At 51.4% G+C, this 27,477-nt stretch overlaps 2 protein-coding genes across 3 annotated transcripts; both read right to left on the bottom strand.

Moving 5' to 3' along the window:
* Nucleotides 1-2,024: 2,024 nt before the first annotated feature.
* Nucleotides 2,025-6,898, bottom strand: CNTF (ciliary neurotrophic factor). Its single transcript, XM_055814550.1, has 3 exons — nucleotides 6,761-6,898; nucleotides 3,398-3,688; nucleotides 2,025-3,074 (listed from the first exon to the last, which is right to left on the bottom strand). The coding sequence occupies exons 2-3, from the start codon at nucleotides 3,575-3,577 to the stop codon at nucleotides 2,601-2,603; spliced, it is 654 nt and encodes a 217-aa protein (XP_055670525.1). The 5' UTR covers nucleotides 3,578-3,688; nucleotides 6,761-6,898; the 3' UTR covers nucleotides 2,025-2,600.
* ZFP91 (ZFP91 zinc finger protein, atypical E3 ubiquitin ligase) lies at nucleotides 4,715-26,221 on the bottom strand. Of its 2 annotated transcripts, none has more exons than XM_055814544.1 (11): nucleotides 25,846-26,221; nucleotides 25,217-25,242; nucleotides 14,043-14,258; nucleotides 13,768-13,804; nucleotides 13,200-13,289; nucleotides 12,717-12,839; nucleotides 10,260-10,310; nucleotides 9,746-9,824; nucleotides 9,263-9,377; nucleotides 8,664-8,763; nucleotides 4,715-8,305 (listed from the first exon to the last, which is right to left on the bottom strand). In XM_055814544.1, the coding sequence occupies exons 1-11, from the start codon at nucleotides 26,187-26,189 to the stop codon at nucleotides 7,795-7,797; spliced, it is 1,692 nt and encodes a 563-aa protein (XP_055670519.1). In that variant the 5' UTR covers nucleotides 26,190-26,221; the 3' UTR covers nucleotides 4,715-7,794. The 2 variants fall into 2 exon arrangements, with proteins under 2 accessions (XP_055670519.1, XP_055670520.1); XM_055814545.1 differs by having other exon boundaries at nucleotides 13,200-13,286.
* Between the last annotated feature and the right edge of the window lie 1,256 nt (nucleotides 26,222-27,477).

Raw genomic sequence — 27,477 nt, 5'->3', positions numbered from 1 at the left:
GCAGGAGGCCATTCAGGCTCTTCAGCAGCATTAGCCATGGGGGCATGATGATCCTCCCCTGAAGCTCTTAATTTCTGCCTCCAAAATCAGTAACTTCGGTCACCTCCAGCCACCAGGATCAACTCAGCTTCAGCCTGCGGTGATGCAAGTCCAAAGGGCCTCGCAGCAGCAAGGGCCCCCGGTTGCTGGATGCCCCTGTTCTCACCAGATCAGTTTACTGGTGATTCCCTTTGGGGCTGCAGCTGAAAAACAGCACTAAAATCTGGTGGGCTCAGACATCACCACCTCTCTACTGCTTGGTGGGTGCTTGCTGGTGGAGAAAGCTGGGGACCTGAAGTCTCTCCCCCAGCCAGACCACAGAGGTTTGTATTATGGTTTGCTTTTATACGTTGTTTCTGGTTACGGCAGCCATTTCAAAGCATTGCAGGTGCTTTGCGAACACAGACACATGCAGCGCCACTGGCAAGGTAGCAAGGAAGGAATAAGGAAGGTTGCAAAAGTGGTGATGTGGGCTGCTGGGCACAAACCAGGGAAGCCCCTGGAGCAACATCATTGTCCACCTTCAATTCCCACTGCTGCTCACCTCCCAGAGCGTGATTGCAGCAGGATGAGCTCAGCTCATGGCACCGCCAGCAGCCGATCTGGAAGGATCGAGTTGCAGGGACCGGTGCCAGCACTGGGGCTGGTTCCCGGGGGAAGTGAAGGTCACCTCGTACCCAGGCTACTGCGGTGGGAGAAAAGGGGTCTGTTCCTGCCTGCTCAGGTTGCAAGGTTCAGAGACAGATGTGCAGTGCTTCAGATGTATGTGTTTACCTTCAGAAAGGTGAGGGGCAGCAGGTGGGCAAGGATGTGAGCACCTGGCTGCTACTGAGCACGAGGGTGCAAGGGGAGAAAAGCAAGATGGCTTTGAGCACACAAAGCAGACAGGACTGGGAGAGAGAAATACTTGCTGGCAAAGGGACTCATTCTGACTGAAAAAAATAAAGGCCAGAAATTGTTATTCCCAAGTGCAGGGAAGCAGAAACATTGCAAATAATCTGCTCTGAGCTGCAAAGCTGAGGTCAGGCAGTAAGTGGGGATGAACAAGGCGCATGCTCTTCCTCTTGTGCATCACCCACAAAAAAACGGATGCCACCAAACCACCCTTACCCCCAGCCCTGGGGCAGCCCCAACCCTGCGGCCCTGCTTGCCCTGATGTGGCCAGTGGGGTGGGCAGGACGGGCGCTGGGGGCCCCTGCCTCGGCATCGCCCTTCATCCTCCCGCAGCACCCAGGGCCCCCCATGGCCACGCAGACACCACTGGTGCTGGGGCAGGTGCTGTGCCCAGTGCTGCCACCACCCGCCGCACAAAGCCACTTTGTACAGGGCCAGCCAGGCACGTCCCCAGCCTCCCCCCCCATCCCATGCTCCAGCGTCACCCCATGTTGCCTTCCTTCTCGCAGGGCAGGGTGGAAAGCAGGGCCACACCAGGATGGGGCACAACCCCAGTGAACCCCTCGGCTCCTCCTCATCCTCCCACTGCCTCCATCTCCTTCATCCCCAGCTTCTTCCTCTTCCCCGCGGCACCCCAGCAAGTCCCATTCCCCCCCAAACCTCCCACCCCACCAGGACTGATACTTCCTTGAGGTGCAAATGGAGCAGCCCAGGCTCTCTGGTGAGCTTCAGCCCCACTGTCCCACCTACTCCAAGAAGTCACATCACCCCAGCAGATCTCCCAGCCCTTTTATTTGCTCAGCACCCATCACATCCATTCAGCAAGAAAACCATGGCCCAGGCACCTGCAAAACCTCATGGCATTCCCCTTCGCAGAGCAAGCGATGTCTTTGGGGCTGTTTAATCCTCCATGCCATTTCCAAGTCCCAAAATAAACCCTGGAGGCACAAACCTCCTTGCAGAGGGTCTTCTGAATCACAGACCTCCATTAAAAGATTCTCTGCATTACCTTGTCCGAGCAGTTAAGAAATCTCCTCCTGATTGTACCCCCCCGCCCCAACACACCCCTGAACGCCCCCCCCCCCCCCCCCCAAGCAATTAGAGCAGAAATTCAATGCACAGAAAATGCGAGCTGGACAGGAGAAAAGAGTCTGCATGAAGGAGGCAAAGCCTTGTGTGTTGCAACTGGGGGCAGGTCTTAAGACTCCTTTCACCAGGTAATATTCTCCTGTCCCTTCGCTCCTGTCTTGCCTCCACAGGAGCCCTGGAGGCAGCACCTGGGCACAGCAAGCCAGGCAGCCACCGAACTACAAAGGAAAGGCCAGCACAGCCACAGCCCGCTGAGGGTCACAGACTCCAGACCCAGGGGTGAACGGCAAAGCTGCTTCCCAGGGGGTAGTTCCAACCCCCAGCAGACAGAGCCCGAGCCACCCCCGAGGCTCACCCCATCTGGGGATTGAGTGTGGCTCATGCCTCAGTCTCCCCATGGGGAAAGGGGCCCACAGGGAGCGGCACCAAAAGCATGGGGGGTCCAGGGGTCAATGACACGGTCCCTCCTGTCCATCCCCCTCCCTGAACAACCTCCTTCACTGCCAGCCGCCCTCCGCAGGGGTGGACAAGGAGCCCCCTGCTATACCCCAGTGGGGCCTCAGACCCCACATCCACTGTCAAGGGCTCTCAGCTGGGCTGGGGGCCGAGCTGCTGCCTGGGCTGGGCTTGGCGAGCTGCCGCAGGTCCCGTGCAGACCTGACAGCCCACTGGGCCAGCTCCCGCAGCACCCCCAGGCCCCGCAGCTTCCTCTCGAAGAGGCCCAGGTGGGGGGCTGGGGGGGGCCCAGCCCCCTCCTCACTGGGGGGTCCACGGCTCTCCAGCCGCAGCAGCTCCTCAAGGTGGTAGGCAAAGGCTGAGACCTGGAGCAGGACGGCTGCCAGCGCCCGGTCCAGGGCAGTGTCAGCCTCACCTAGCTGCTCCCGCTGCTCCTCCAGCATCTGGGCCAGCAGGGCCCGGAAGGCCCGGTATGCCGCCAGGTTCTCCAGCAGCCGCTGGGTCCCCGTCTGCTCATCCCAGCGCTCCACTGCCGCCGCCGGCACCCCCTCCACCGCTGCCACGCTGGCTGAGGCATCCAAGCCCTGCCGCTCCACCTGCAGGGGCAAGAGCAGCCAGAGGTCAGCAGCAGCAGGAGAAATGGCGGGGGATCCCCACCCTGAGCCCCACCTGTGCAGCTTCATCACTGACCAGGAGGCACTCGGGGCAGTGGAAAGCTGGGTGGTCGAGGTTTGCCCAAGCATCGGCTGGCAGTGCCAAGGCCCAGATACCGGCAGCACTTCATCCCCCACCTCCGCCGTGGGCAAGAGCCCTCGCGCCCTGGCACAGCCGCCAGGAGCCCCCTGGACCCCGGCAGCGGCAGCCACCCCACCAGCATTCCCAGCCCCACGGGCAGCTGGAGGGAGCAGGGCAAACTCACATAGGTGTCCAGGAGGTCGATGACGTCCGAGCGCATCTTCCCAGCCAGGCGGATGCCTCGGCTGCACAGGTCGCGGCGCCGGAGGGTGGCTGAGGTACCGTCTGCTGCAGCCATGGCCTGGGCAGCTCTAGCATGCACCAGGCTCAGGGCACAGCGCCTGCCTGGCCCCGGCAGGACCATCCCTTGCTGAGCTGGTGCATTCCAGCTGGGAGCTCCACTCACACGTCCGCTGGCCTGGCTCTCCCCCTCTTCCACGCCTGGGGCCTGGCACAACGCTGTAAATTCCCGCCTCTGGGATCAACAGCGACAGATTATTTCCCTAATTCCCCCGTGTATTGCTACTCCAAGCGCCTTGCCCAGAACCGTCTTGCCCAGCAGCAACAGGCTCCCAGCCCTGTCTCTGACCCATTCCTCCCTCCCAGCCACACAGTGAGATTAGCAGCACACTAATCCCCCCGGCTCATGCCAGCGTGTGGGAAACCACTGCCGGGAAGAGGCAAGCAAAGCCCGGACATTGCTCAACATCTCAGCCTGGGCAGCAGGCTGGGGCCTGAGCAGGGCAGAGCGCTGGGGGTTCGCCAGCAGGGGCCTGAGGGGAGCCCCCGGGCTGGAGATCCAGCTGCAGGCTGGGCTGTGACCCAGACCCTGACAGAAGGCTGCAGGGGCCTGTCCCAGCCACCTCCAGCCCCCTTATTCCCCCACAGCAGAGTGGGACCAGGTCCCCAAGGTCTAACCCCCTCCTTTCCCAGAGGATTCTACAGACAGGGGAAGGGGTCCTGGCCACCCCAGGGCAACACCAGCCCCCTGCCACAGGTGAGGAGCTGCATACACCAAGACAAAAATAGCCCTTTTGGTTGGCTTGCTTTTTCCTCAGTGTTTATTTTGGTTATGTACCACCCAGATTAAAAGAAAAAAAAAAAAAAAAAAAAAAAGAAAAAACAACACAACAAACAAAAGACCAGGAGCTGAAAAAGCATTTTCCCTTTACTATCACGGTACACCCAGCCCTGCCCCAGCCTGGCTAGGGAGCTGCCGGCGGCCCCCCAGCCCCAGCTCCCCGGGCCGGTGGCCAACGCAGCAGCGTCGTTGCCACCTGGTGGCTACTACAAAAAGCGCCGCTGAGCTCCGGGAGCCCCCCGCTCCGGCTGGCTCAGCCCCCGGCCCAAGCCCCGCACCCCGGGGCCACCCTCCAGCCCCCACGCCGCTGCCCGTGCCGGGCACAGCGCCCGCAAGCTCCGGGGCGCTGAGGGCAGACGAAGGGCCCTGCGCGCCCTCCGTTCCCTCCCCGGGAGGAGAAAAAAAAAATAAATACCGGGGGAAAAAAATACAAAAAAGTTTATTGCAAACTACTACAATAATTTATTGAAGCAAACTGCATGCGAGTGAAGGAGAGACATCGAGGGAAGGAAGAGCCGCAGGAGGGCTGTGTCAGTTATAGGGCTTCAAAGGGGAGTGGGAAGGGAGCTACACCAGTCTCTCCTGCATCGGGGGTTAGCAGGCTGTGGTTAGAGGACAGACAGGCAACTGGCCAAGACCAGAAAAAAGAAAAAGGAGAGCTACAAGAGGTGTGGATGGAAGGAAAAGGCAGGGATCAGAGGTGGCTGGGCTGGGAAGTAAACGAGCTGCTCGATTCTGTGTCCCAGGAATGCAGTCGACAGCAAACTCTGCTCTGCTAGGGGTGGCGGGGGCAGACGCAGGACGAGGCAGCTTCCCTTGCCTCCCAGCCAGGTGCCAAGTGTCACGTCATCAGAGGCGAGCAAGCCCTTGACCCAAAAGCATTTTAGTGCCATCCCTCAGAAAACAAAACCCCTGAGCTCTCCGTTTAGTGTTCTGTGCAAGCCTCTGCCCACTCCGCACCTCCCACAGGGCACAGGGGCAGGGCATGAAAAGCAGCTCCAGCAGCATGGTCTGCAGCAAGCGTGGGGACAACGTGGCCGAGCTGCACCACGGGAGCTCATCTGCTACCGGTGGCCAGGATGCAGGCCAGGAGACATGCCACCACATGACTCCCCAGACAGAAAACGCACACTGCTGGGGGGCGAAACCATGCAGAGTTGGGTTTGAACACGTCTCATTGTGCTGCTTCTCTTTAGTTGGCATGGGGAGGGGACCAGCTGGCCACCCAAAAGCTTCCTGCTGGAAATCACAATAAATTTGATCCAAGCAAAAGCAAGAAATTGGATCATCCCAACTGAAGAAACCGGTTTAGTTTAACACCGTACCATCGCGGACCTGACATGCACCATCCCAGGAGACCCGCATTCAGGTATGTTGGGCCCTCATCCTTATCTCCAAGAGAGGCTTGTGGCCAGATGCATCTCCTGCAGGCATGGGAGCCACACCGATGCTGCGATGCAAGAATGTGGGATGCCCACACCCAGGGCATGAGACACCACGGTTGCAAACTGTTCAGCCACTAACCACACCAAGACCAGCAGTGTTTCAACTTGCTCTGACAAAGATATCAGTTGTAAGGGGGGAAAGGAGGGGGCAAATCAGGGCATATGGCCCAATAAAAGTTGTCAGGCTTAGGCCACAGCTGGATTTCCAGGCAGCACACGGGACAGAGCGGGTGTTCAGTCAGTTTTCTGTAAAAAGTTCCCAATTAAATTCCATGTTTTATTGCCATTCTCCAGACCCCAGGTACCCTACCCTATTTTGCCTAGCTGCTGTGTGCTACAGACCAATTTAGCTGATGTTCTGCTTGGACAAGAAACTTCAGCTCTGCTCCCGATCACATAAACCCAACTGAAAAAACAAGCAAACAAACAAAAAGCCCAGGTTATTCTTCACCTCTTCCAAAAAACACTAAGAATTCAAGGCCACTGAATCTCCACACAGTTTCAGGCAAGAGCAAAAAGATCCAAGTCTAAATGGGATATGATGTGTCTGCTATGGAAACTTCTCCAAGGGCTCAGAGCTGTCCTAACTACACCGGCAGGTAACACTTGAACTGCCACATTTTACATAAAGCAGGGTTGTTTGCACAGAAGAGACCTTTGAGAACATGGCTACACAACACCCTCCCCCCAGAACAGGGGCAGGGAGATGAACTGACAGCCCCTTAAGTCCTGCATCAGTCTATTGCCTTGGATAAGCAAGCCTGAGACAACCATACCCAGTCCCTGCTTCTGTATCTTTATCTAGACCTGCAAAGGAGAGGCGGAGTTGGATGAGGAGCACAACATTGCGCAGCAGCAAGCAGCTCACAACCGTCCTAACTCCCGAGAACAAGTTCCTGGCTAACGATGTTCTTCCCTGAAAGGCTAGGGAGCAAGGGGGAGGCAAAAAGAGTATTTAATGCAAGGAGCTCACCCCGACCTGGGAGGGAGGGAGACAACAGCCAGCTGTTCCATCACTCACCTCATCCTCCTGCTAAAACGCTGCTGCAGAGACTCCCACTGCAAACAGGCTCTTCTCCAGGGACTCTCCCTCTACTCTGGAAAAGCTGCAAGAGACATCTGACTCCAGAATGCTGCCTTCACCTCAGCTCTCCCAGCTGCTGTTACAATGGCACTCCCTGCAGCTCACTAGCGCAAAGGAGCCTACTAGGAAATAGCCTGAACCCCTTCCACCCCCGCCCCCTAAGAACATAACTCAAAAATACCGACCCTTTTTTAATCAATAAATAAGGAATCTTGTTACCACAACACAAAAAATGAAGCATGTTCAAAGTGCAAATTACTGTCGTCAAACTGGGATGCTCCTCCTTGCCTCTCCCACGCAGGGCTCCCATAGCCCCCGGGGCCTCTCCAAGCAAACATGATCTATAAGCCAGGGCGTTCCCTCGACTTCCTGCCAGAGCTGGAGCAGAGGAGTGCAGTGGGGAGAGGGACGTGCGCCGTTTCACAGCTCACCCTGCTGAGGGGGCCTAAAGTGCCAAAGCCGAACTCCCAGCCCCGGGAGGAAGAATGAGACTGCAAGGACCAGAGTGCAGCGATGCATAGAAGTTGGGACCAGGGGCGAGAGGGAGTCCTAAGAAACCTGTCCAGAGCACATCAAACGCTTTCTAGTTCACAAGTGGGGCCACATCAAGGAGCCAGAAAGGCACCTGCTTTGGGGCAGAGCGAAGGGTTTCAGCAGACTCCCCTCCCCTGGAGAAATCCATCGCTCAATCCAACTTGCTCTGGTAATGGCAGCATGTGCCCCTTTCTACAAAGGAGCAGTGGGAGAGAGAGAAGTGGCTGGGAAAGAGGATGTGCTGTGATCCACGCTGGAGGGGAGCAGCCCCTTCGGTTATTTACTAGTATTGTAAGTGTTGTTTAACTTTTCTCTCTTTCAGTGAGTGTCTCTTTTTCTTTCTCCCCCCCTCCCCCACCCCCCAACACACCACCCCCCCGCCCCTCCTTTTAAATACAGAGTCCAAACTGTCCCAGCACCCACGTGCTCCCCACACACTAGGGTCCAGTGGAGTCTGAATCTTCGATGAGCACCTCTGTGGTGGCTCCCAGGATCTCTGTGTTCATGACCAGCCCCTCCGGATTTGCACTGCTGCCACTGCCTACAAAGAGCTTGCCATCAGCCACGAGGCTGACACGCTCTGCCCCACCGCAGTATGCCTTCGGCATCCCATCAGGGTTCAGCAGCAGGCAGTCTGCTGGGGCAGCACTTCCCAGGGGGTCGGGAAGGAGAGGGAGGCCCTGGCCATCAGTGGGTGGTGCAATGGCCTCAGGATTAGTGCCCAGGATGTCGGTGCTGGTGATCAGGGCACCCGCATTGGCAGCCAGCGCTTCAGCAATAAGCACTTCAGGGTGGCTCTTGGCTTTGTGGGCCACAACACTGTCCTTCTTCTCAAATTTCTTGCCGCAAATGTTGCAGGAGAACTGGTAGAAGGAGTCCGCATCATGCTTCTTCATGTGCCAGTTGAGGGAAGCCTTCTGCCGGCAGGTGAATCCACAGATCTCACACCTGGGAGGGAGAAGAGGGAGGTCACAACAAAGGGACATCCCCACGAACTCGTGGGGACAGCCCAGGAAAACAGCAGGGGCTCATTAAAATGGGATGTCACCATAGCTCCAGCTCTTCCAGTTTTATTTGCAGAGGGCTTACGTTCCTCAGATCTCTACTGAGACACTGCCTCAAGGAGCCAGTGAGACAAGCGGCAGCTCAAACACTCCTGCAGGTGTGCGTTTAAAGAGAGCCGAGACACCAGGAACAGGTTCCAGCCCTGACTTCAGAGCTGCCCCTGCTCTCAGTGCGGTCCAAGAACGGGTGCATCCAAGGGTCCCTCAAAGTAGGAGGGCAAGAGACAGGCAGAGGTACTCACTGCAAGGGCTTCTCGCCCGTATGGATCATTCGGTGCACTGCCAAGTTATGAGAACTCTTAAACGCCCGGGCACAGTACTCACAGATGTAATCCCTTTGATCTAAAAAGCAATACCAGTTTGAGCATTACTCTCCCCACAGACCTGCTCCCTTTCCCAGTTCTCACATGTTACAGGTAAAGCTGCCCAAGAAGCAGCAGAACTAGAAGCGCCAGCAGGCATGGCAGAGGAGGAGGTGTCCCACAATACACCACACCAGCTGATCTGGAGAGTTAAGGTGTTAACTCTCCTAAGAGCTAATTATCTGTTCTGAGCAATACTGTAAGGACTGGCAAATTAGCATACAGCTTGGCTTGGTTTATTCCTCTACAGAGCCCCTGAGTGATACTTGCCAAGAGGTGAATTAAAGACTCTAGAGCCTCTCTCATTTCCTTAAAAGACAGTAGCCCAGAAGGAAATAATACCCTGCTGCTACTGCAAGTCTACGCCACCTGCCTTGGCTTCACTGTCCCCAGAAGTCCTAGAGGCTTCTCCATTTTCCTCCCTCTATCTGTTCACTGACCCGAGGAGGAGTTTGTATCTGTTTCCCACCTCCCTGTACCTGTGTGGTGTTTGGCGTGCCGCAGAAGCTGCTTCTGGAGTCGGAAGAGCCGACCACAGGAGGGATGAGGACACACATATTTTTTCTTCAGCAAGTGCTGGTACTTTATGTGATGCTATAAAGAAAGAGTGAAAGGTTGTAGACTCTCTCTTTACATAGCTAAGAGCACAGCTGAGACACATTGATCCCAGATGGCCCCTCAGCAGGCCACCAGATCCAATCACTGACAAGACACCCTTATACCATGAACACAAACACTTTGATCTCCGTTGAGAGAAGAAAGCCAAACGAATGTGAACATGTAGCGACAGGACAGATACAGACACACACGGCCACAACTGGCCGCCACTGATTAAGTTTACCAAAAAGACAGTGTTAGAAAGGAGTGCCTCAGTGCCTCCAGTGACGGATTAGCTGCCTGTTCCAAGCAGCCCTGCCCTGCCCTCACACATGCCCTTCAAGAAGTGAAAAATCTGAACCAACCTGCAGGTAACGTGGGTGAGCCAAGACTGTGCCACAGCCTTCCATCTCGCAGCGGACATACTGTATCGGAGGCTTCTTCCTAAGGAGTCAGTAAGGAAATGGGCAGAGCGGTTAGCTGATGCATCTGAAGCCAAGGCAGCAGCAAGGTAAATGAGTGCAAGTGCAGCTCAGCAACGTGAGAGCAAAGGATTACTGCTCCAGTATTCCTATTTGGGCTATGCTAATAGAGACCCTGTCTAAGAGTTCCCTCCAGTCCTAGCACTACTTAAGGTCTCTCCCCAGGGCCAAGAAAACCCCAGGAGACAGAGACTTCCCAGAACCTTATTACTGGGCAATATCAGGCTGGGGATCAACTCAGAAGTGGGGAAGACACAGCATGCTGCGGATATCCCCGCCTCCCTCAAGGCAGACTTCTATACCGTGCAAGAGAGTTGGCTTTGAGACACTGAACATCTGTGTGAGATGCAAAGGAAGCAAGTCTTCAGAACAGAAGTGAGTAGAAGGGATTGCTTACCTTCTTTTGGGCAGCCTTGGACTCTTGTCATCCTTTCTCCTCCTTCCCCTCCTGTAACAGGGTTACAGAAACAGAACTGAAAGAAGCTGCTTTACATTGGTAACGGGCAGAGTTTTTTAAGTGTATGCTATAAAGCAGGAGCACATTCTAAGAAATACTACAGAACTCTTCTACACTTTTAGGCTGAAGAGTAGTAACACCGCAGCCAGCAAGTCAGCTGCTCTGGCAAGTCAGCCACCTGCTCTGGATCAAAACACCTGAAAAGTTTCTAAGGAAATGCTCTTGTAATAGATGGGCAGGTTCCCTAAATAAGTTAAGTAACCAAGCCTCCACAAAAATTTCCCCTGCATTTTGCAGAACTGCTACCTCACACAGAAGACCAATCCTTGTGGAGCTGTGGTGCCCATGTTTCTGATAACCTGGGTGACAACTTTTTCTGCATGACATTTGGTGGCATGTGGCAGACCTCAAATCACCCAGCTTCTGCCAACAGTGTCAGGCTGCGGCTGGATGACTACCCGCTAGGTTTAGCATACAATGTATTTTTGAACATGGTTGCCTAGCTCAAATGTGTCAGCCCACCATTCACAATTGAGTGGCTACCAGTAAATAGGTATCAGAAAGCTACAGTCCAACAGGCTGCGGTTAGAAATTACCAACTCTTCTGCCACAATGAAGCGAGAAAGAGCTATTTTAGAAAATCCTCAACCAGGCATCACACACTTCACATTTTTTCTTTTAAACCTGCAACTGTCCAAACAACTTGCGACCTTATAATTAAATTCATCCCTTTCCAGGCTGCACACCAGCACACAAGATTCTGTTCCAGACAGTTAGCAAGCTGTTGCCTCATTAACTGCAAGCTCTAGAAAAATCAATCCAGTGCAAGTTGGTGACAGATTCAGAGGAAGGCAACATTCTTGAGCAGGTCCTCAATCCGGCCCCCGGTATTTACAGACCCCCCCCGCTGGGGTTTGGGGGAACCAAGCAGCCGCAGATGACTTCCTGCCAGTTCATCCGTGTGCCGGCCCCCTGTTTAAAAAGTTTGAGGACCCCTGTTCTTGAGAAATAAATGCTTCATGTGGTTTGCTCTCACAACCCCTCCCATTTCCTAATGCATTTTTTAAAACCATGTAATTTTGCCCACACAGTCCAGGATTGATGGTGCACCCCGTTTCCTCTGCTCTGCTGGGTAACATTTCATACCACACTAACAACATCAATCTGCATGACTAGAAAGAACGGGATTAGTGATCTAGCAGCTATTTTGCAGTCTTCTGAATTAACTATAGCAGCTTATACACCTGTCAAGACAAAAATCTATGTCTGAGCAGACCTACACTTACATGTAAAATGCACCCTTCCCAATCAACAGCTCTGCCCAGAACATCGTGCCTGCTTGATCATATTGCTGCAGAGACACTTACTTATTGATAGAAGTCTTTTCTAGACACTGTACTGAGACATCTTTATTGATAGCTAGACTGTGCCAGTAACATGCTGAACAGGCACTCAGCATTCAAACCAAACCCTCTGCAGAAGCACAGATTTTATTATGCACAAAAGTAGCGTCTGATCCAACCAACACAACCACGAGCCTCAGAAAGCCACCTCTCACAGAAAAAAAAAGAAAAAAATTATCAAAATACCAGCATCCTTACTCCTCTCCAATGTAAATCAGCTCTGCAGCAGCTTCGAAACAGCAAGAGAAATTAGAAAGGTGTGCAGAGCCCCACACCGCAGACCAGCAGAGGGAGCCCCATTTGTTCCAATTACTCAGAGGAACTAACACGCAAAAACTGCCTTCCCCCCCCAAAGCAGGGCTTTGACCCAGACACATAAATCCAATCTACCTTGCTTGCCAGAAAGAGAGCTTCAGCGCTGAGTTCCAGTGACAGCATGCCCAAAGGTTTTGAATCTCCACTCAAAGCACTAGTGACAGACTAGGCAGCAAAAGTTTTTTGCTTTATTTCTCCAAAACGAGGGAGAACACAACTTTTTCCTGAGCTCTGGTATTTTAGTCCCAGATGTACAAGGAGGACACGTACCACATTAGATGTACAAAGTATTCCTGTGTCTGCCTCTAGGCATGCAACAGAAGAGATGTTGCCTTCCCAGGCTGGCTTTCTAATACAGTCTAGTACACTTCAGACATCACAACAGAAACCAATTTTAAGAATGCTCTGAAGTATTTCGTGCTGTGTGGCCATATCTAGGTAGGTGGACTAAACCACAGTACGGAGAAAAAAACCCCAACTTAAACTAAATGAAAATACCAAGCCTTTTGCTTTTCCTTGCCTAACGTGCAAGACGGAAGCAGAATTTCTATCAGAACAAAGATTCTGCTCTATTATCTTTCAGGCCCAGAGGAGGAGGGAGGAAAACACTCTTGTACCCTATTAAGAAAGCAAAATACACAATACACACTGCTACATGTAACTGTAGAGTTTTACTCACTTCCTTGGCGGTTCTTCGTCTTCCCGAAACTCACTCTCTTCTTTCACTTCTACTTTAATCTCTTTCTGTTTCTCTTTTTCCTCCTTCCCCTTGCTAGCTTTTCTCCTTTGCTTTGGCGCTTCCCTATGAAGAAATAAATACAACATATTACTCCAATACCCTTCCCGTTGCGTGTGTTTTACAAAGATTTAAGCAAAAACTAGATCACAGTCCAGGTCTATTTATCTGAAGTCCCACTTCTAAGCAGAAGTATGAACAAGGATTAAGGAAGAACCCGGCAGCCAGCAGGGCTCCAAAGGCTTTGGTCCATTAAAAAAACAGTCTCAACAGCTGTAGGCAATATTTAGAAAACACAGTGCCCAATGGGAGCCATTCCACTTCAGCAACTAGCACAGGTTCTTTGGGTCATATTAAGCTCATTCATCTACGATGTCACAATTTTTTTTGGTCTAAAAAACACAGTAAGAATGTAATCCAATATACTTCTCTAGGTGGGGCTTGTAAGTTTCATCTCTTGGATCATCTTTGAAGGGAACTTCTTCCTCACTGATGAGCATCTCATCATCATCACTGCTATGAGAAAAGGAGAACAGAGAACTTTGCAGCAACAGTTTAAGCACTACTAGAGGAATATTCATGCATCATCCCCCAGGATGGAAAAAACGCTATTACATAGCACCTTCTCATCCAGCATGACTGGGGAAAGCTAACAGCTTGCACTGACTAAGGAGCATGATGACAGCTAAAACAGACAGGCTAGGCAGAGCAGTCTCCTCCTGTGAACCCACCTAACGATAGCATCTGCTCCTGAAGGAATAAAGCTACCAGGTGAAACACCCAGACCAAATATTACTATCCATTCCTCCACAGTATCTCCTGACACCTGCAGTCCATCTGCAATCCAGACTGTAAATGCAACAGTCCAGGACTAAGAACAGAGCGTCCCATAGATCCTTTCACAGAAGCATTTATTTTGAAAAAAACTCAGGCCCTTATCTTCCCTTCTTGGGACACTAAATAGGAAGAAATACCACAAAACAGAGCTTCCTACCTGATTCCAGCTGGAGACTGATGTTCTTCTGTGACCTCTGAAAGGAAAAGTCACCATTAGGTTTCAATCTGTGTTCGCTGCAGTGAGCAAATCTGTCTCAAGATACCGCCGTCAACATTCAGTGCCAGGAGCGCTGGTGGCAGAAGGTACTCATGACCAAGAAGCACCATGCCCCTACCAGCCACAGTCTGCATAGAGCTCACATCCAGCTCCCTTCAAAGGTTCCCAAGACCTGGCTATCTTCAGGCACTTTCATCAAAGGGCTTCCCACGTACCGTATTCAAGGTGGTCTGCATTTGGCTCTGATTTGCAGACAAGCTGCAGGGAACCGGTCTTGGATCTGGAGGCACGCGAGTTCTCAGCATCACGCTGGCGGGCCACGGTGGCTGACCGGCTACTGCGCCAGCTTCTGCTAGGCCTGGCTGTGCTGACAGGAGGGCTTTGGGTGAGGATACTGGAAATTTCCTTCTCTTCCTTCTCTTCTTTGGGATCTGAAACACCCATTGCAATCTCTTTCATAACAACAAAAACCTTAAATCCCATCATCAATCCACACTCCTCTCCATTACATGACGTTGAATAGCATCGCTGCCCTGTCTACTCTGACAGGGAAACCACTGATTCTTACAGATTTGAAACGTAGCTCTGCCCAGCCAGCCAGGACGCACCCCAGGGCCTTACCTCAGCAAGCCTTCCTTTAAAACTCTCAACACATTTCCTACTGCCTCTAAGATGAAACACAAATATTTAAAAACAGCTTACACTTCTCTCTCAAAAAGGCTTATGACTACATACTGGCTCCGAACTCCCCTAAGCACTACAAGACAGACACTCAAACTTCAGCAACTGCTTTATGAAAGACTAGCTTCAAAATTGGACCACATCAGAAGTCATGTTTGGAGAATCCCCCAAACACGTATTTAATCAGAACTGTACACCTGATAATAACTCAGAGGGATCTGAGCTGGATGTTTCTGGTCTTATTATAGAGCAAGGAGCATCACAAGCACTGTTAGCCTGAGGTGTCTCCACCCATTCATAGCTTCTACAGGTGGTTTCTTTTTGGCTGATGGCTGATCTCCAGATAGGTTTTGGCAAGATAACAGAACTGGCTGAAATGTCCATGTGAGCAAGTTCATCCCTTAAAAACTAAAATTCACAAGGACAGTTTGCTTGATCTCACTTCTTGGTGCTTGCTGTGACACTGGGCCTTAATGAACTCAAATTCAAATGCCTTTTGAAATTTCACAAGCGATGTGCTGAAGAAATCAATCCCAAGTAGCTGGCTATGCTCAGCACTCCAGGTTTGCCACTGCTTTAGTACACAAAGCCACCTGCAGCACTCTGCAGGGCCTGCACTCTGGGCTAAGCTCTGACCCACTCCTTTTTACCCAAATACACTGCTGTCTGGTTTCAGGTGGGTTTCTCCTGCCAAAGCACCTGCCAGTAGTACCACTGAGACGCCTGAGAATTTATCAAGCATTCGCTGGCAAAGTCAGTGGACAGTCCTCTAAGGACTGGTCAGGGAGCAGCTCTGCCATGCCAGAAGTCCTGGTGAAGAGCAAACTACACATCAAGAGCCAGGAGCATGCATCGGCAGTGGGGGAGGTCCACAGCATCTTGGGTGCCATTCACAGGAACACAGTCAGGATACAGAGAGACACTGTTCATGTCCTTTACTCAGCACTCGTTAGACAGCATTTGGATTCCCCCTCAGTTTTGGACTCCCACCACGAGAAGGTTGGCGGCTGAAACACACAACCTGTGAGAAGCAGCTGAGGGAAACATGCTTGTTCAGACTTGAGAACAGAAAACCCTAGAGGGACACAACAGCAGCCCTACAATGTACAGGCAGGCTATCAAGCAGCTCAAACCTTCTTGCTGAAGTGCACAGCAGGGAGATGAGGGGCAGCAGTCGTCATCTGAAACAGGGAGGTCTGACTCAATAAAGGAAAAGCATTTTTCCCCCAGGACAACAGTCAGACACTGGAAGAGAAGCCCAACCCTCTATGGAGCTGTGCAGCCTCCATAGAATCAGACAGGTTTGGGTGGGAAGGGACCTTTAAAGGTTATCTAGTCCAACCCCACCTGCAGCGAGCAGCGGCATCTTCAACTAGCCCAGACCACTCAGAGCCCCGTCCAACCTGACCTTGAAAGTGACCAGGGATGGAGCATCGACCACCTCTCTGGGCAACCTGTGCCAGTCTTTCACCACCCTCATGATAAAAAATTTCTTCCTTGTATCTAGTCTGAACCTACCCTCCTACAGTTTATAACCATTACCCCTTGTCCTGTCGCTACAGGCCCTACTAAAAAGCCTGACCCCATCTTTCTTATAAGCCCCCAGCAAGTATCGAGAGGCTGCAATAAGGTCTCCCCAGAGCCTTCTCTTCTCCAGGCTGAACAACCTCAACTCTCTCAGCCTTTCCTCATCAGAGAGGTGTTTCACCCCTCTGATCAACGCTGTGGCCCTCCTCTGGACTCACTCCAACAGTTCTCTGTCCTGTGCTGAAAACTCCAGAGCTGGATGCAGTACTCCAGGGGAGTCTCACCAGAGCAGAGAAGAGGGACAGAATCACCTCCCTGGCCACGTTTCTTTTGATGCAGCCGAGGATACTGTTGGCTTTCTGGCACATATTGCTGGCTTATGTCCAGCTTTTCACCCATCAGTACCCCCAAGTCCTTCTCTGCAAGGCTGCTCTCAATCCCTTCATCCCCTAGCCCATATTGGTATCAGGGGTTGCCCCGACCCAGGTGCAGGACCTTGCACTTGGCCTTGCTGAACTTCACCAGGGTTCACACAGGCCCATGTTTCGAGCTCATCCAGACCTGACTGGAGAAAGCCCTGACCAACATGATGTGAACTCTGTGTTGAACCCATGTTAAACAGCAGGTAGGACCAGAAATATCCTGAGGTCCCTCCCAACCCAAAATCTCTAATTTTGCATCAAGCCTTTTCAACCATGTCATCCTTTTACTTCTAGCATGTAGTTTGCTCTGCATGACTCACTCATGAATCCTTGATTAACAGGGTGGGAAAAATCAACATTTGTCTGGGGAAAAAAACCAACACCTGACTGGAATACAGGACATGAAGCATCACAACTTTGCTGTTAAAATGGCAACCAAGCCTGGTGTCTTGCATGTCATGTCTAAAGCCCACTTCATCAGAGCATGAAAGCATGAACCATGCCTTCCTTTTGCCTTTCTGGTTTAGCAGCTCTCAAGGTGAACTATGACTGCTTTACATTTTTAATCCTATTGTGAACATCTTCAGTTTTTCTGAATGCTAAATCAAATCCAAATACACTTGAAGCCATTCTCTAGAAATTTTCACCTCAAACACTACTGCGCTACCAGCGACAGCGCACACTGCTGCTCCTGAAAGGGGTTTACTCCCTTGGAAGATCAGGCATTCAGCTGATTTCTTAGCAAGAGCCAGTATTTCAAAGATTAGACTTACGGAGTTGAAACAGACCTCCCTCAGAACACATTACTACAAAGCACACTTGCTTCATTTCTCTGAAGTGAAGATGTTTAATAAGGCTTTCCCCATGATTTCTCCTTTTTACTTCTTCCTCTACTTCAGTGTGCTTGTCTAACAGATTAATTGCATTTTTACACGCCGTGAATACCCATGTACCTCCAAAAACCCCCACCGTTAGGAGAAGCATCAAATATTTACTTTGAGGTAGAACTCAAAGTAATACAGACCTAGAGCTATTAGTTTAAAACCCTTATAATTCTAGGCCCTCCCAACAGGGGACACAGGTCCCTGGTGCAAGGGTCAGAGCTGCACCAGAAAACGTGTATCTGTAAAGTATTCAGCTGTACTAGCAGCTGGAGTCAGCACTCGCCAAGGCTTTGCCTGAATCTAAAAAAGCAAAATATTTTTATAAATTTTTAATTTAAAAATTTTTAATAAATTCTACATCTTTCTCACGCCGAGTTTCCTTTTTCCTTCACAAAAACAGCCTTCTGATGAATCCAGCCTGCCTGTCAAAAAATAACAAAAGAAAAAAACCCCAACCATGAAACCAGAAAACCACCCCAAATCCACTAAACACAGACAGCAACTGGCTTAGAGAGAAGAGCAGTGCTTCCTCCTCCCGCTGCTCTCCTGTCACACCCAACATGGTGTTACAGGTAATCACAAGCCTGTCACTTGGAGGTGTTGCAATATTAATGGCATCTGAGGATTCCTCCCAAAACTTCCGGTGTTTGGCAGGAAGTAACAGGACTCACATGCACATTTCGATCAGGAGCATGGCTGTCCTTGTCTCTGTCACCAGTGGAAGGAGTTAGGAGATGCCTACCTCTCTTAACTGACTACACGGGGACCTTATTATTTTCAGTCCTGTCTTGGGTACCACATTTAGCCTGATTAAATCCAGGCCCTGCGGATGAACACAGCGTTAACCCTCTCTTCTCACAAATGCCTCTCCACAGAAAGCCACGCTCCTTGCTCCTCCGTTAGTAGGATTTGGCTAGTGGCACAAAGCAGCAAAAGAAACAAGATAGAGGGAATAAACATTGCTATTACAGATAATCAGGCTCTGCTCTTCCAACAAAAAGGACGCAGCTTTAATCTCGAGACTGAAACACAGAAAATTTTAAATTAGAAAGGCTGTAGTCAATTCTGCATTTAAAACTGCATCAAACTTGTCAACACCACTAGCTCTGCCTAGCTGCAATTTCTCTGGAAATTTTGTTCCTGTCCTCCCAGAAGATGCAGGGAAAATGGATTATAGGCCAACACCCTGTTATTTTGCTGCAAGTGTCAACAGTGGTGATGGACACCAGTACGTAACAACTCAGACTTCAGGAGGACAAAAGGATACATGAGAGACAACAGGCATTGAGACACCCCCAGTGCAAATCAAAAAGAAGCACCAAGCATTTATTTTTCAAATCAGCTGCTGCAAAACAAATTCTAGGTCTTCCTTTCAGCAGAGCCTGCCGGCCAGTTGGCACAGACAACCTCAGATTAAGATCCAGTGCTGCTGTCTTTTGCTGAAATGACTTTTTATGGGGAGGCAGCAACAGAAGCTACGACTTGGCAAAATAAGTATGCCAAGAAGTGCCCCTGTGCTCCCGCTCCCGCTGCTCTACAGTACCGATGTTAATTATTATCCACCTCATTCCACGGCCTCCAGAGAAGTTAGCTTTGGGAACTGTGTGGATGCCTGCATCCTACAGAAAGTCACTCAAGAGAGATGGGGAGCATCCACTTGGCAAAGCCCTACCGATCCTTCTGTCTTTTGGCTCCCGAGTTCTTCCTACCTTGAGCTCTCCCGTAAGTCCATCACTGATAAGCAGCTTTCATTCTGAGGTGCTTTCACCATTCTGCTGATTCTGCCCAATAGCCATTAAACTTAAGAGTGTCCAGGGCAGAAAACTCAATATAGATTTGAATGATGGTACACAGGAGGTATCAAACATCCTTCAACTTTAAGATTTTTGAAGAAAACACCAGTCACTGGGAGAAGGGAAACCTGGGAGGAAATTAGCTACAGAGCTGTAGCTGTGTTATTGTTTAGACAATCCCAAGACAAAAGTCTGGGCACGGCTCTGCTTCTTAACAGAGTTTACCCCAGTAATGCTCCATCTCTGCTCAGCATGCTAGTCAGCACGGATTCCCATTTCAGACATGCAGCAGCAACATTTTCTCATTCACACTCTTAATTCTGCCCCTGGAGCACTGCACGCAGGGTTACCAAACCAGCAAAATCATCTCTACCTCAGAACCTGTATCATATTTTCCTACGTATACCAGCACTGCCATGAACTGAAACATAAACACCAAAGCTTGTCTGCTGTCTCCTAGACCAGGAGGTAAACTCACCCTTACGAGTCTCAATTCCTCCCTATATCATAGATCCACTTTGCAGGCAGGATACCCACAGGAGGCCAGAGATACTGGCACTCACTGTCTCCTGCTTTGTTTCTTGCTTCATCTACAGCTGTGTCACTCGCTGGCCCCACAGCATTTTCCTTATAGGAGACTGTCCCGAGAACAGGGTGCTTACTGCTTCTTTTTTACATCACTGGATGCACAACAAGCGTTAAGAATGTGTCTGGGTAACTGACAGCAAGCCGACAGGGGCCTGAGCACTAAATACACATATCGCATGGCCAACACCTCCCTGACCTCTTTTCCGGGCACTGAAGGAAAACAAAGTCCCGGGCACAGATCAATTACCCATTGCAAAGAGCAGAAAGGGAAAGTCTGAACCAACTGCATTTACTTCCTGAAGAACAAGCAGTACTTCCTTCATCCCGTGACTCACATGATCATGTTGCACCTGTCCACCGCTCTCCTACCCCCAGTTTGCCTAATAACCTGCGTATGCAGTGGCTAGGTTGGTCTGTGTTTTGGGAAAGATAAGCAGGTAGCCAAAGAAAGGGGACCCAAGCCACCACTCCCCACAGGAAGGGTACGCAGAGGTAACGCTAGTACAGGTGCCATTTTGCAGATTCAGCAGCACTGCTACGAGATGCTGCTGTCCTCAGGTTTCATTGGGGATGAATGGTGGAAACCCTCTGGAAGGAGAGCTTCTTGCTTCTGCTGCTTACAGCACAACTTATAAAAGGCTGGTTTATGCCAAGTCTACAACTGGTGTATTGCTGCGCACCAGCCCTGCTCTACCAGCAGCTCAGAAATCCACTCGACAACTCTCAGAACTGGGAGTTGTTTGGTACTCCCCATCTACTTGTACCAGCCACGCTTGTTCAGATGTTCAAGCTTTTATTTACCAACGCTCTTTCACCCTGCAGCTCAGAGGTAAGCTTGTTGCAGTAACAGATTCCTCACTTTGACATCACAACAGTAACAAATATCCCTGCCTCGATATCTATCCTTGACGCATAGAAAAATAAAACTTTCAACTGTTACAAATTAACAGTTTGTTGATACTAACAAGAAATTTTCTAAACTTTGATTTATGAAGTATTTGAAAGCATCTTACTAATCCTGAAAAGTAGACACTTTCAGAAAATAACCTACCTACAAATAAGTGAAAGGAAAACAAACTATGAATTATTAAGTTACAAAACAATTAGGAGAATAAATGCACCGCTGCATATACACATCGCAGACTGCAACTTAAGATTTAACATAGGAACCACACAACAGATAAGGCACTGAACATAATTTCATAATGACACAGACAAAAATGAAACTCGGGGGAAAAAAAAAAAAACAGTGTAAACCTCTATCCTAACGGCTCCCTCCTGCCAAAGAGTTGTGAAATTGTACATATGGGACACAGGAAAACTGTTTTAGGAGTCAAAGTAGGTCTGGGCAATCAGAGTTATTTAAATTCAGCACGTTTTTATAAGGTTTGACTTTAAGTAATGACATTTCTCTCTCAAAACACTGACAAAATCTTAAGGGAAAGCAATCGTTACCGAAAGAGCATGAAGCTTTAAGAATGCAAATAAAGAAGTATAATGCAAGCTATCTATGCCACAAAACCATGTTGTACAACTACAGTCTTAAAAGTTTTCCATCTTTTTTTAATCTGTGAAACCTTACAGTTTTTCTAGCAGTTAAAAATGGACTGCTGAAGAGTCGGCTTGCATGTCCAACCCATTTCCTTCCAGAGCCATTGAAGAAACGGCTCCCTGAGCTCCCCTGAGCTCCCCTCTACCCTGAGCCTTCAGATTGCAACCTGAAAGCTACTGTGGTGGGAGAATGGCTGCAATACCAACCACCCACAACGTGCATTAGAGTAGCCTCATACAAAAAAAAAACCCCAACTACATATCATGGAACAAATCATTCAGATAGTCACACATGGGATACTTTTTTTAGATATTCACTCATGTGGAGAACTGTTTCTAATGCACGGTTTCTATAACCATGTGCTGAAGATGTATGTAAATACTGCTGGCATCATCCTCTAGCCCACACTGTGCAAAAAACCTTGGATTTCCAAGGAGGTGACTCTCCACGCATGTGGCACTACATCTCTTTCAATCACAACTGTACATAATAAAGGCTTCATGTGGCCCTGTGTTACCTCTCCAACAAACCCTTCTTTCCACCTTTAACAGCACTACTACACAGCTTGCTACCTGCATGCACCTAAAGAATTACATTTGATCTCATTCTTATAATTGCAAAAAAGCATCAATACCAATGTAAAGTCGCAAAACTAAAACATGCAAGAAAAATAACTTGCATAAACAAGGTCCGCATCTAGTAAGTTTCAGCTGCATGACACAAGCACAGCAACATTAGACACAGATATTCAGTGATCTGAGTGTTCATCCATGGCATATTACACTTGTACAAATGCTTCCAACCCCACTCTTTTTCTTCCTACTGCGGGAGAAGTACCTTTTTGCAACCTGCAGCTCTAAAACCTCAAAGACAAAGCCTGTATGCTTTGGGAATGCAGTGAGGCAGGGGCTCTACCACTAAGCGCAAACCTGGCATCTTTATAGTCAGCCACTACTCCAATGCTCCCTCCTGAGCAAAACCTCCTGGTTTTGAAACTGAAATTGATTGAAAGATTTCATTCAATCTCTTAAAAGTGGCTACTAAACAGCAGGGATAGAATCTTACAAAAAGGTGGACAGTCAGAAACTGCTTTAGCTGTAAAAGTAAATTGGAGAAACACGTTTTGTTTGACTGCTTATGTGACTTTAAGAGTCACTGTAAGCACAGAATTTTCAGTCCAGTGATGGAAAGACATGAAGTGTATTCATTAAGTCCATATTCAAATAATTAAAATTATTCAGGCCTAACTAAAATGAAATTATTCCCACGAGAATATACAGTGTTATGGGAAGTCAAATGTGAATTATACTACACAGACTGACTCTAGCTACATGAATTTATTTATAAGCTGAGATTAAATGTTCTACTTATGTAACTAATATTTCTACAGAAACACATTAGGGAAATATTGCAATTGCATGACTAAGCAGGCAAGACAGGAAATACAATTGGTAGAGCTGACTTTGCAACTGCCTTCACGAACACTAGTATGGTAAAAATCGCATACTAAAATCTGACACAATAGACACCTTCGACTTTAACCTTCCCGTGATCTTCCCATCAGACCTGCACAGTCAGACCTTTGTGCCTGCGCTCCCAAGTTGATAAGCAGAAAAGCCCTCTGATTTCATGGCACTGTACAGAAGAATGTGAAACTTGGCAAGTAGCTTCTCTGTTATAATTGACAGCACAAATTTAGCCGTGATCGCACCCATCACCCCAAGGTTGCTTTACCAACAGTAACACTGGTGGTTTTACTTCAAAATATAATCCCAGACACAAGGTAACAAAACTTATGAACAAACTTCAGCACAGCAAGTTTTTCATTTCTCCGACAGATGAACAGGATGTGTCACCAGGTACACCTCACGTGCACAGGCCATTCGTCCTGTATAGAGGCTAACAATTACGGCTGAGCTCATGCAAATTTAATATTCTACACTGGATTTAGTATTTTACAGTAAAGGGTAACAGAATTTAATTCTGCATGGTGATTAACTCACACCAGTTAAATGCTAGCACTCAAGTCAAAGCCTTCACCAGAACCACTCAGCAGCTTTACTGGATTTCTCCCCCAGCCCAGCTTCATCCAGGGGTGAAACGACAAATGGTATTTTACTTCCCAGAAGTATGGAGGACTCCTAGCTACTAAAAACCCTACCATGCAAGCAAAGCCGCAATTTGCTTACACCCGATTAGGCTTCTTCAAACATTTTATGCTAAGGGATGAAAAGAGGGGAGTGGGAGGGAAGCTCCTCTCCTGGGTAGCACATGATCTGCCTGAGGAAGACACTTTATTTAGTCTGTTTCTATGTCTTCCCCAACAAGCACAAGCACACAGCAAGGACTTTGTTCAGCGTGCAGCTGGGACACAGAAGTACAGCTTTCTCACCTCTGTGTTTTTAAAAACTAAACAAGAAACAAACACACACACACAATCACCAAGGCAGACTTCCTTCAGGCTAGAAGTAGTCACCACTTCTCAGTGCCAATTCCCATGCAAACGTTCATGCCACCCATTTTGGCTACAAGTCTAATCATAAAAAAAGAGCCCAAAACATTTATTAAGTCCTTTTGCCACTCCCACATTCGAGGACAACTGAATCTCTCAGAGCACAAAGTTAAAATCTAAAATGGCTAGAGTGCAGACATCCACCAAACCTGGGAAATTTCAGACTGATGTTTGTCATTTCCAAGCACATCCCAAGAAAATGGGGTAAAAGCGGGACTATTCTGCCTGTTTTCCACCACTATATGTAAACATTTCTGCTTAAGGGTATCCTAAACACTGAGAATCACCATTAAAAGGTGTTGTTAACATTATACATGTATGAAGTGACAACACCATGCCTTTTTGCACATTTCAGCAAATTTGCTTTGACCTAGAAGGCTGAAGGTCTTACAACACTCTGTGCACCCTTTATGCTGTAAGAGGTAAACGCACACATCAGTTAATGTGTGTGGGGTGTCTGTGCTATACACACATCAGTTAACTCTGCTTTGGTCTGCAAAAATACACCTTGCCAGCTAGAACTGTGATGGATTTCAACACCCAAATGGAATAAATGTATAGACTTATAGGAATAAAGTTAGAGAGTTACAGAATTACAAGAATAAAGGCAACCTTCAAGACACAAATGCCTGAAACCAGAACTGAACAGCTCCAGCAGAAAGTTGAATTCATTTGCACAGGTGTATGACCGTCTTTCCTCACTATTTCATTCTGTGACAATTCTCTAGTGCCAGATCAAAACCAACAGTACACAAAACCTTTTACTTGGAACTGCTTCAGAAATCCTTTTTTTTTTTTTTTTTTTTTTTTACAAGAAGCTGTTAAGTAGACACAGAGTTCATGTAGCTCACACTGGAAGAACAGAAAAGTTCCGCTCCTCGTCACAGATCCCCACAGTTGGACTTTCTTGATTTAGACCCATTAAGCCTGTCCCTTGCCTTCAAAAGTTTTCTTTTTCACCCCTGAAGACATAAGAAATTCACAATCCAATAAAGCTAGAAAAGGACGAGCATAACTATTTGAATACTCCTACTTCCACACGCCTTTCATGTGTCTCTCGAGGCCCTACACCTGTATCTGTGCCAGCAGTAGGACAGATGCGAGCCCAGGCTTTGCCAGCTACTTGGGACCACTGTGCAACAACAGCCATCAAGCTGCGGTGTGGCGCAGCCTCAACTTTTGCTAGCACAGCAATACCCTAGTGGCTATGAGGAAAAGTAAGTTTTTGCACGTTGGGCACGTGTGAACATCAGCAGCAGCTTATCGCAGCTCCATGATCTTGAGAGAGACCTTGGAAAGAAACTGCATGTCATCAAGAAACAAAATGTTCTTTAAAAAGAAAGATCCAACAGATGTTTGGCTGCCTTCGTGGGAAAGCCCTGACCTTCTTGGTGGAAAACAACAGGAGGAGGGAATAATTCAGCACTTACCTTTACCAGCCGTTTTATCCGTGCACCTGAAAAGATACATAAGGCAAGTATGAGGGACACCGTTCAAGGCATGGCGGCGGGGACAAGAAACCGAAGGACGTGGAAGGTGAGCCCCAAGACCCGGTTGCGGGCGGACCCGTCGCCCGGCTCACACACCGCCGGTTTCGGCTCTCGCCCAGAGAAGGCCGGAGGCTGCCCCAGCCCGGCCTCAGGCGGGGGGTCTCTGGCTGGGCTACCCCTCCCGCACACGACTGCCCGCCGCCCCGCCAACCCAGAGGCAGCGAGACGTGCCCCCCCTCACGGGAAAACCGTCCCCGCCGCCCCGGCACCGAGGCTTCGGGCGTGCGGAGCCCGAACAGGCCGGGGCGGCGCGGCGGGCACCTGGCAGCCCCGGCCGGCCGGCGCTGGAGGCTCGGCGCGGCCCGAAGGCCACCCCGCCGCGGCGGGCCTTGCCCAGGGACCGGCCCGGCCCGGAACAAAGAGGCGGAGGCGCGGGCAGCCCACGGCGGGAGGCGGGCCCCGGGGCCGCTCGCGCGGGGTGGGACGGGACGGGACAGGACGCGGCTGCGCCGCCAGCCCCGCAACCCCGCGACGGGCAGGGGCCCAGCGCGGTGCCGCAAGGCACTCACCCGACCCGGGGGGCCTTCTTGGCGGCGGGTGGCGTCTCGGCGGGAGGTTGCTCGGCGGCGGGCCGGGCCCCAGGGCTGCTCCGCCGGCGCCGGGGATACTCGGCCTTACGGCGGCGGGAGGCGACGGCGGCTCCCCCTTCGGCCGAGGCAGCGGCGGCCGCGGCCCGGCCCCGCTCCCGGCCGCCCCTCAGCACCCGGCTGCCGCCGGACTCCTCCCCCTGATCGGCGGCGGGCGGCGGTGGGCGGCGGCGGCCCGTGGACAGCGGCCTTTCTGCCGCCGCCGGCGGGCCCTGGGCGCGCGGCTGCTCCTCGGCGCCCCCCGGCTGCTCGGTGCCCGCCGGCATCAGGGCGGCGAGCGGCGGGGCCGCGGCGGCTGCTGCGCGCTCCTCCCCCGCTCCCGCCCGCCGAGCCACGCCACGCCCACCCCGGCCGCGCCTAATCACTGCCCGCTGCCCACCTTCACGCGGCACCGCCGGGCGACCCACCCCCTGCCCGCGCCCACCAATCCGCGACCAGGAGACGATGGGTAACCCCGCCCGCCACCCTGCCTCCCCTCGCCCCGCCGCCTACCGCTCCGCCTCCCACCGCCCTCCCGCCTTTCTCCACCGCTCTCTCGCCGCCCGACCAATGGGCGGCCCGCCCGCGTCGGGGCCCGCCCCCCACTGCGGCGCGGCCAATGAGCGGCGCCGCTCCCCGCGCGCTCCGCGCCGCGCAGGCGCTGCCGGGGCCGCCGCGCTCGCCCGCCCTCTCCTCCCCCGGTCGGCCCCGCCGCGGCGCCCACCCGAGCGCGGCCCCTTCGGCCGCCGCTCCGCCGGCCCCGCCGCCCGGCTCGCCCGTCGGTCGCCCGGCCGCCACCTGGCCCTCGGCACCGCCGGGCTCCCTACCGCCGCCGCTGCCTGCGCCCCTCCGGCTGCCCCCGGGTCGCCCTCGCCCTGCGGGCGAGGCCTGGCAGGAGGAAGACGCTCGTCCCCCGCCCCGCGCGGGGCCGCTCCCTGCCGTGGGGCTGCGGCGCCGCTCGCGGTCCCGGCGAGGCCTGGCGGCGTGGCCCGCTTTTGGCTGTCGCTTCTCCTTTAAGAAAAAAAAAAAAAAACGCCCCGTCGGGCGGCGGGTGAAAGTCGGTGACAAAATGGCGGCCGGCGCAAAGGGGGCGGGGTCTGCGGCGGTGGCCCCGCCCACTTCCGACCGGGCTCCGCGCATGCGCGCTGCCTGCCGGGAGGTGTAGTTCCAGCTGGCCGGAAGCGGCCGCGACGCATGCTGGGAGCTGCGGTGTGCCCGGGCTGGGCCTGCTGAGCCGCCCTGCCGGGGCCTGCCCGCTGGCGGCCCCATGGCGGCGGGCCCGCCTGCCCAGGGGTACAAGCAGTGCCCCTGCGGCCGCGGGATCTCGGTGACAGACGAGCACGACCGTTGCGTCCTGTGCCTGGGAGTGGGCCACAACCCGCAGGGCTGCGGGGCTGCCTGTGCCGGCATGGCCCCCTATGCCGACCACCTGCGCGGGTAGCAGCTCTGCGCCCTGCTGCAGGTCCGGCGTGGCTGCAAAAATAAAAGGGAGTTCAAAGAGCCTGAGGCATTTAGCTGGTAAATCATGTTTGTTAAACTGATACCCATGGGTCGGCCTTTTATTTCCTCTTGCTT

Source organism: Falco peregrinus, chromosome 9 (assembly GCF_023634155.1).
Source record: "Falco peregrinus isolate bFalPer1 chromosome 9, bFalPer1.pri, whole genome shotgun sequence".
NCBI lineage: Eukaryota > Metazoa > Chordata > Aves > Falconiformes > Falconidae > Falco > Falco peregrinus.
The sequence above is the reverse complement of the archived record's forward strand: the minus strand, read 5'-3'. Positions and strand labels throughout refer to the sequence as shown.

Excerpts from the sequence above, each read along its gene's own strand:
- CNTF (XM_055814550.1), bottom strand. The coding sequence starts at position 3,577 with ATGGTCCTGCCGGGGCCAGGCAGGCGCTGTGCCCTGAGCCTGGTGCAT. Across the intron at positions 3,075-3,397 it reads TCGACCTCCTGGACACCTAT|GTGGAGCGGCAGGGCTTGGA; the intron begins GTGAGTTTGCCC and ends TTGCCCCTGCAG.
- ZFP91 (XM_055814544.1), bottom strand. The coding sequence starts at position 26,189 with ATGCCGGCGGGCACCGAGCAGCCGGGGGGCGCCGAGGAGCAGCCGCGC. Across the intron at positions 12,840-13,199 it reads TACAAGCCCCACCTAGAGAA|GGAAGCGCCAAAGCAAAGGA; the intron begins GTATATTGGATT and ends ATTTCTTCATAG. Across the intron at positions 9,378-9,745 it reads CTCACCCACGTTACCTGCAG|CATCACATAAAGTACCAGCA; the intron begins GTTGGTTCAGAT and ends CTTTCTTTATAG.